This window comes from Lactuca virosa, chromosome 4, assembly GCF_052849685.1.
Source record: "Lactuca virosa cultivar CGN04683 chromosome 4, Lactuca_virosa_CGN04683_v6, whole genome shotgun sequence".
Lineage (NCBI taxonomy): Eukaryota > Viridiplantae > Streptophyta > Magnoliopsida > Asterales > Asteraceae > Lactuca > Lactuca virosa.
The window spans coordinates 430,930,991-430,940,628 of record NC_136429.1 but is presented as its reverse complement, the minus strand read 5'-3'; the positions used below and the strand labels follow the sequence as shown (position 1 = coordinate 430,940,628).

The 9,638-nt window shown below is 33.7% G+C and overlaps 1 protein-coding gene across 1 annotated transcript; it reads right to left on the bottom strand.

The window, feature by feature from the left end:
- Positions 1-6,056: 6,056 nt before the first annotated feature.
- Positions 6,057-6,852, bottom strand: LOC145109044 (putative calcium-binding protein CML23). Its single transcript, XM_079046150.1, has one exon. It carries the CDS (start codon positions 6,764-6,766, stop codon positions 6,308-6,310), a length of 459 nt encoding a protein of 152 aa, XP_078902276.1. The 5' UTR covers positions 6,767-6,852; the 3' UTR covers positions 6,057-6,307.
- Positions 6,853-9,638: the final 2,786 nt, after the last annotated feature.

The following is a 9,638-nucleotide window of genomic DNA, read 5'->3' as shown; positions in this document are numbered from 1 at the left end:
CGGGTCCGCCGGTTGATGATCCTACTTTGTATCGCAGTCTTGCTGGTGCTCTTCAATATCTCACATTTACGAGACCGGATATCACATATGCAGTACAACAGATATGTCTTTATATGCATGACCCGCGGGAACCTCACTTTACAGCTCTGAAACGCATCCTGCGTTACATACGCGGTACTATCGGTCACGGGCTTCAGCTATTTTCTTCTCCTGGTAACGATCTCATCGCGTATTCTGATGCCGACTGGGCGGGCTGTCCGGTTACTAGACGATCCACTTCGGGCTACTGTGTTTTTCTTGGACACAATCTCCTCTCTTGGTCCTCTAAACGACAGAACACGACGTCACGGTCTAGTGCAGAAGCAGAATATCACGGTGTCGCGAATGCTGTAGCTGAGACATGTTGGCTTCGCAATCTTCTATTAGAGCTTCACTCTTCTCCTCATCGAGCTACGATTGTATATTGTGATAACGTGAGTGCTATCTATATGTCGTCTAATCCGGTTAATCATCAAAGGACCAAACATATCGAGATTGATCTTCATTTTGTTCGGGACAAAGTTGCTACCGGTCATGTGCGTGTACTTCATGTTCCCTCTTCGTCTCAGTATGCTGACATCTTTACAAAGAGTCTTCCTACGTCCTTATTTCTGGATTTTAGAACCAGTTTGAACGTGCGAGAGTCTCCTCCCGTTCTCACTGCGGGGGGATGTTAGCGGGTTATTATTATTATTATTATTATTATTATTGTGTTTTGTATAATAGCTTTTCATTGATATATTTGTTCGGCCCATTGGCCTCCTCTGATGTATTCACATATATATTGTGAATTAATAATAGATGGTTTTTTATGGGAAAATACAAACAATCTCATCTATTAGATTTAATGTTTTGTAATTGATTCTCTTTTGTAATAAAAAAAATCTTAAATCTTCCCTTCTCATGTTTATATTTGGCTGATTGTTTTGATTTTTTGTCGATAACCCATTCCCGATGTTTTTCGATCCAATTAAATTTTCCACTTCACTGTATTAAATTTTTAATAGGTGGTATTAGAGATTTTTGAATTTTGTTTGGTGATCAATAAGATGTCGAATATAGGAAACATTTCATCTATCTTAGGCAACCATAATATTTAATCTGCGTATGTCGTTCTTATGTGGCATTGGGTTCTTTACTCCCAATTGAGAAGTGGAACATGGATGGAGATTTCATTAAGTGGAAATGAAAATTTGAAATTCATTTCCTTGTAGGATTTAGACAATTATTTGCCAAATATCTCATTTTTTATGTTAAAAGAAATGAATTAATGACACTAACCACTTTACGACTCGCCATAGGTGATTAACAAATTTTGATATCAGTATGAAAAGGCTGCTAGATATATTCTGGCCAAGTTTAAAGATGTATACCTAGAGAAATCTTTGACAAACTGATTAATCCTCCTAAAGAAGTTGTTACATACAAGATGAGAGATGGTTCCATCAAAACACTACTTAGATGTTTGTTTTTTGTCTGCAAATCTCATTGACCTCTTTTGTCTGCGCCACGCAGACCACACGTAGACATTACTTTCGCACATTGTTTGTTTTTTTGAAGATCGCAGACCTAAAAATGTATGTGCGCCGTTTTTTTGGCGTAAATGTGGACCAGAGTTTTCTAACATCTTCATACATCTTCTAGCATAAAAAACACATATATCTTTATTTTTCTGTAGTTTTTTTTTTAAATTTATATTTATTCCAACTTTATTAATGATAAACAATTTGAAAAAAAAAGTTACAATACTTAAAAAATAAAGTTCAACGACACAAACATGATATATTTAACAAATTTATAAATAAAGATTTATTACAATAATGGTCGCTGAAGCTGTTTATATAAATATGAAAAAAAATCATAATATATTCTTATATTGTTTGTGCCAAATTTTATAAAACATTATTTAATAGAATATCGTCAATTTCTTAGGAAAATATTTATGGTACGTTTTTTAATTGATTTAATTGAAAAAATCAAAGTTGATCTAAATTTGTTAAAACATTCTTTGATTCCTAATTACAATGTTTATGTATAACTTTGCAACTAAAACTGTTGGTTTTTATCAAATATATACGTTAATTCGTACCATTTTTATTTTCACTTTTTATACAATAATACGTAAAATTTGATCTAGATTTGTTAATTATTTATAACAAAGTCATAAAAATATTAAAAAATCACTTTGAAGTTTAAAAAAAATCAGTTTATTTAGATTTTAGTTTATTTTAGTAGCACGCAGATGTTAAAAAAAAACAAACAGTCTTCATTTTTCAGACTGCAGACGTTTGGTCCACCTCTTCTATTGCAGAGGTCTACAGATGTGGTCCACAGACTGCAGACATTTTGCCTCATAAAAAACAAACAGCACATTAGTGTTTGACAATCTGATTATGAAGATGGAGTCTATGGATCTGTAGATAGTAGAAGAACAAATAGCTATGGTACTTTAGTGCTTCCTTCTAGAAAAGTACACATGTTTTCTAAGGTGTTGTTTGTTTTTTTTTTTTTCTGTAAATCTTCTTGGCCTCTTTGCAGACTGTTTGTTTTTCTGAAGACTGCAGACCTAAAAAGGTATGTGCGTCCTATTGTTGGCGCAGATGTGGAATAGAGTCTTCTAACCTCTTCAACCATCTTCTAGCCTAAAAACACATATATCTTTTTTTTTAACTTAGATTTATTCTAACTTTATGATATACAATTTGGAAAAAAGTACAATACTTCAAGAAAAAAAGCTTCGATGGCACAAACATGAACTTTGTGACAAATTTATAAATAAAGATTTAATTACAATAATGGTCGTTGGAGCTGTTTTTATAAATATGAAAAAAAATCCTAATATTATCTTATATTTTTCGTACCAAAGTTTATAAAACATTATTTAACGCAGTATCATCCATTTTTTGGAAAAAAATATTTATAATAAGTTTTTAATTGATTTAATTGAAAAAGTAAAATGAAAATTTTGAAATATTTCATTTTAAAATCGAAGTTTATTTCCATCCATTTTATGTGTTAAATTATTTGATTCATAATTACAATATTTATGTATAACACTGCGACCAAAGCTTGTTGGTTTTTATCATATATACATGTTAATTTGTATTATTTTATTTTCATTTTTTATACAATAATACATAAAATTTGATCTAGATTTGTTAATTGTCTATAATAAAATCATAAAAGTCTTGAAAAACACTTTTAATTCAAAAAATTAATTTATTTAAATTTTAGTTTAGCAGCCTGCACACGTTACAAAACAAACATTTTTCTTCTTTCAAACTGTAGATGTTTGGTCCAAATGTCAAGTAAAAACAAACACCACGTAAATCTTAAATCTATAGTAGATTTATCATGACTTTATCAAATGTCAAGAAGGTTTACTTCGTAAAAACTACAAGACAAGATGAATGGTTTGCGTAGTTTTTAAATAGACATCGGCCACATCTTACACATTGTTTGGGGTTAAGACAAAAATTCTCGTAAGGATGAGTGTTGAATACATTCCAAGTCACCCAAATCAAGATCTAAAAGAAATTGTAAATTTATCGACACATGCAGTTATTACCAACAATTTAAACTCTTTAAGAAGGATTGCCCCGAAATAAAAATAAAAACATAAAAAGGGATCATCTTCTTCAACACTTTCCATTTTTGAAGGCGAATATATTTTTCTAAGTACTACTATTATAGTGATTGATCAAATATTGTTGGGCGTTAATATGGGAGGATCGTGTTATATGACAATTATTTATGATTGCTTTTGGAACACTTGATGAAAAGGAAGGTAAACTCATAACTTAGGAAAATAATTCCACTTGTAGGTGTTTAGGTATTGGCACCATGAATATTTTGATGTTTTATGGTCACATACACCTAGTATTGGGCGTTTGGTGTATTCCTCCTAAAGCACTATTATCGATTTCTCAATTAGCTAACATTGTTGACCTTTGAAGTTCGAGTTTGGATCAAACTCATTTTACTATTAAGATATGTAGTTGCTTCTTTGGGCATTTTGATTGGCTTTAGCTTTGTAATTGATGGCCATACTAAAGCTCACTTTCATAAATGTCATTTTTGGTCCTACGTTTTTTGGAAACACTATGTTTTGAGGTCAAAGTTAGATTAGTTATGATCAAAACTTTGGATAACTCAATTCTATCAGAGCAAATCAAGGTGGAATGTTGAGAATTATGTTATTCGTTCCTCTCTAGGGTGAGCATTTGGACCTCTGGATCGGACCGAATCGCAACCGGATCTAGACTGGGTCAAGTTTTTTAGAATAGGGCCAGTTCTCGGTTCTATGAAGAAAGAAAAATCGGTATGGGTACAAAACCAGTCCAGTTTGGGCTGGTTCTGGGTAAAAAAGCAGTTTGGACCGGATTTTAAAAAAACATATATTTAGCAAATATTTCGACATATCTCATTCGTTTGAAGTCGGGTTGACATGCAAGTTTTTCCAACGTATAATTTAGAGTTTTTACATGATTTTAGAGACTAATTTTGTCATTTTTGGATTTATATTTAATGGCTTATAGTCCTCCGAAGTTGTGATTTTAAAGCTCAAAATTTTTCATCTTCTCAGCTATTTTTTTAGACTTTTGTATTTTGTGAAAATTTTAAAACATGCATATCTCATTCTTTTGAAGTCGGATTGACATACGGTTTTTTCGAACGTGCATTTTAGAGTTTGTATATGATTTTAGAGTTTGTACATAATTTCAGCTTTTCAACTATTTTTTTAGCCTATAATTTTGCAGTTTTTGGTTTTGTATTCGCTTTAAACCTTGTAATAATCTAATAGATAAACTAACTTTTAGTAACGCTTCAACAAGTTGTATTGTATACATCTAAAGTTGTATCGGTCCAACGAGTACAAGAACCAGAAAACCCCAACCTTGAGCTGGTAAGCCTCAACAGGCCCACCAATTTCTACCAAACTAGTGTGATTGAGTTCATTCCAAATGTTCACCCAAATCGTCTCAACCCTAAGACAAACAAAGGTAATCGACGTTGTGGCCAACTGATCGAAATAGCACTCCTGCAAACCAACAGACCAGTCTAGCTAGTCATTCAATTCGAGCCTTACGATTTTAAAACAATTTCCGTTTCCACAACTTGGTTGGATTTGTCTGATGGCCCACTAGACCAATCCTTTTAAACCTCCAAAATGTCCATCGTTTTTGTGGGGCTCCAAATAGATGCTTAACTTATAGTTGGAAGCTAAGCTTGTTAGCTGTAGCCTCTAATATTTTCTATATAAAGGGATGCTTCCTCGAGGTATTATTGGGGGAAATAAATATAGATCAGTTTGAGACTTTCATTCTTTGTGATTTTATTGATCTTGACGTGATTTTGTCAAAATATATTGCTTTTATTTTTTTTGGGTTAAATGTTAAATAACTATTTTCATCTAACAGATTTAAAGTGAAATATTGATAAAATGTTACTTCTAATTGAATAACTATTTACCATCATTACGAGGTCACGACGTTACGAATAATTCCAAAACTTTAGCAGTGGCAACTTCTTCTCCACGATTTCTGGGTCAAACTCACGTTTTAACAGTTACAGCATTTAAAAAAGTATATTTTTGATTTAAATATCAAAATTCAAAAGTTAGTTTACATTATTTAGAATAATTGTAAACATATTTATATTCTCTTTTATATTAGAAAAAGGAAACCGAATTTTAAAAACTAAAAATTCTAACTAAACGGTTACACGTTGAAAGTTAAACGGAAACCTAACTAACTCCGTCTTCACGTGATCATAATTAAATTGCCAACAAACTGAAAACGCGTTACGTGAAAATAATTGATTCCAACTTCCTCTTTCCAGCAAACCAAATCAAAACAGATCATCGAAAATAATAAATAAAACTTCAAAAAAATTATGGATTTCTCTTCTTGTTTGCATACTACTATTCAATAATTAGCAACGAAAATCAATAAGATGTTCGAACGAAGATTGTTTAATTTGACTGAATTGCAATACGAAAACAGATTCTATCGATATATCATATTAACAGATTATTCGATTAGATAGAAAATCAGTAACAAACTAGAACGAACATGTTAAATCTAAGATGATTTAGACATGTTAATGGAATTACTTACATTGATTTGTGGAATTAGTATGAAAGCAGTTATGTTACTGCTAATCCTATTGCTAAATTTGCTAAAAAAAAAACTAGATTCGAATACGAATGCGAATGCGAATGCGAAACTACCTGAATAACACCGGAGAAGAAACGAATTCAATGAAGTTATTTACTCATCATCTTCTTGAACTCTTCGAAATTGACGCTACCATCGCCGTCAACATCAACCGACGCAATCATCTTCCGGCAATCCTTCAACGAACACTTCTCGCCTAAACTTTTCAAAACGGAATGCAATTCATTCGCCGAGATTTTTCCGTTCTTATTCTGATCATACAAATCAAACGCTTCACGAAGCTCCTTATCCGCCGCTTCTCGATCAACAACACCAGATCCTCCGCGCTGAAACTCGATGAATTCATTAAGGTCAATGAAACCGTCGCCGTCTTTGTCAATTTCCTTCATTACGACTTTGATTTCTTCCTCCGGCGCGACGGTGCCGAGTGCGCTGAGAATGGATCCGAGTTCGGTACTGGATATCTTTCCGTCGCCATTAACGTCGAACTTCTTGAAGATTTTCTCAACGTCGATGGTATCACCATCAACAGGAATGCTTTTGGACATAGTATTGGGAAGGGAATGGAAGTGGAAGTTTTGCGTATGGAATTACGACTTGTCGTATAGTTTCTGTAGTTTTGAATTAGGGTTCCGGCGGTTGTATTTATATATGGAAGTTGAAGACGCGTTTCACGCGGTGGAGTGACAGTTTGGTGATGCGCAATGACACCTCTGCACGCGTAAGTAATAATCGTGTGTGTTCGCGTCTACTGTAGTGGGTAATAAACTGATAATTGGAGAAGAGAAATTAGAGAATAAATCATGATTTTTCTTTATAAAAATAATTTTGCAGTCCTACTCTACAATCGATGGTAATTAAAAAATTATTAAATTTTAGTTTATTTATGAATAAACTAAAAAAACGACTATATTTAACAACCTCAAATAATAAATAGAATGATGACAAAACTTCAAAAATGGTCTCTATGGTTTTCGAAAATATCAAGTTTAGTCCCTAAGTTCAAAAAACCTCACAGATGGTCCCTGTGGTTTCAAAACTTTTAACAAATAGTCCTTTTCGTTAACTCCGTTAACTTTTGGCCGTTAAGTGAAGGGTATTTCTGTCATTTCACTACCACATGGACCATTTATGAAGATTTGTCTTATTAAAAAAACTAATTATTTAATATTAAAGGGTCCCACTCTCTCTCTCTCTCTCTCTCTCTCTCTCTCTCTCTCTCTCTCTCTCTCTCCTAATTGGAAAATTGACCCGTGCATCCACCCGACTCGTTTACCCCATTCCATTTTATCTTCATAGAAACAGGTTACGACCTTAATTGCTTCTCCAATCGCTACTCGATCATTTGGTTTGCGTTCGACTGCAAGTGACCCTGAAGGTCTACTATGGCTGCCTTTTCCTCATAATTCAGGAATCAATCTTCCTTCAAATTCAGCAACAGCAATCGAGTCGATCAAATAGGTGGAATCTCCGAAGAGTTTTGGAATCAAGGCCTGTTTAAGTTCATCATCTTCTTCGTTGTTGTTCCGATCTACAATCGACAAGATTATCAAAGCATCGTCATCAGATTGTTTTCTTCTTCATTCTTCTTAATGAACTCTTGATCTTCTTCCCACCGAACCATCCATGATGTTCAGTGGCACGAGGCGGGCTAAAATCGTAAAGCACAATTCTCCTGAAAATACAACCAGATACTAGAAACAGGAGACCTTATCAGCCAGGTAATCAACTGCTAAAATTGAAAGGATGGGGTTTGCAGTGATGAGAGGTGGTTCTTTCTCTAAGACTAGACATGAGGTAGGTACGTACTAGATGCGTGAGACTAGTGTTCGTTCGTGGGGATGTAAGCTTTCTTCTTCTTTTTTGCTCTGAATAGACAGACTTTGAGGAAGGAAGAAGGAACAATTGGTAAAATAGTGATTTGGGGTGTACTTAACCTTCCCCCACTACATCTCGTTTCTTTCCGAGAATGAATAAAACCTAGGACCTGATTAGCTTCCGAATTCGTTTCCAAATACGACTGAACAAGAAATCGGAAAGCTGCTTGTTCGCCGACGTCGTTGAAAAAAGCTTTACCCTTTTGTGCTAACTCTTCTTCAAGCTCATCGAAGAGATTATTGTATGTCGCTTCGAATTTCGTCATAACTCTGCTTCAGGATGCTTTGGGAAGATTTGAGCATGAAAAATATCAATTTTTTAAATAGAGTATGCTTGGACTCTGATGGGTCAAGATACGAGAGGACACGGTGGCCACCGGTAAGTTAGTGGGTTTGTCTTGGGTACATCAAGATTCACGTTGTGGAGAGAATGGAAAGGTAAAAATAACGGAATCGGGTTTGCCTTTCGAATCAAAGTGAATGGAGAAGATGGGTATTTATATGACCTGGAAGTATGTATGTGTGTTCTTCAGATCTAGATTGGGGAAGAAGAACAATTTGGTGGGGGTTTGACTTTCTTTTTGTGTGTGAGAGAGAGAGATGTGGGACCCTTTATTTAAAAAAAAATTCTTTTTTCTTTTTTTTTAAATAAGACAAAGTTTCATAAATGGTCCTTGTCATAGTAAAATGACGAAAATACCCTTATGTTAACGGTCAAAAGCTAACGGAGTTAGCGAGAAGGACCATTTGTTAAAAGTTTTGAAACCACAGGGACCATCTGTGAGGTTTTTTGAACTTAGGGACTAAACTTGATATTTTCAAAAACCACAAGGACCATTTTTGAAGTTTTGTCTAGAATGATTCATAAAATAGTCCCCACACTCCCGTATAGGCCATAACTATAGCTTAACTTTATCGTTATTAGTCCATATCAATATCTATGCATTTTCTATGATAGAGCTTTCCCCATGTAATATCATTTTTTATGTTATTTTCTCATAAAATGCATTTTCTATGATAGAGCTTTCCCCATGTAATATCATTTTTATGCTATTTTCTCATAAACAAAAGTTTTAATTGTCTGGCATAGATATATGATAAACTCGTAGCCATAAAAATCATTAAAAAAAATTACAAGATTTCGATTACACTAAAATTATTTTTTAGGTACGTTATAATTAAAAGTATACTATATATTTTTATGTATATATGCCAATTATCTTGTCATATAGTTGTCATGTTCACAACTGCTAAGTTATACGTATGACTGATGTGGATTGTCACTTAATGAGATATATCAAAGACCGTATGACCAAATCGAATAAGATCAATAAAGGCTCATTTACAGAACCAATGATGTTAATAACCGCATAACTGAACAAGAAAATACCCGAACCACAATGAAGATGCATTTATAGTTATGTTGTATTAAATGTATTATGGCTAACCAGAGAAGAATGACTAATGATGCTACCCTTGTATACTTTTCTGTACCTTCGGCGTTGGTAATATTAATGCGACAAGACGGATTCTAGTAGGCATG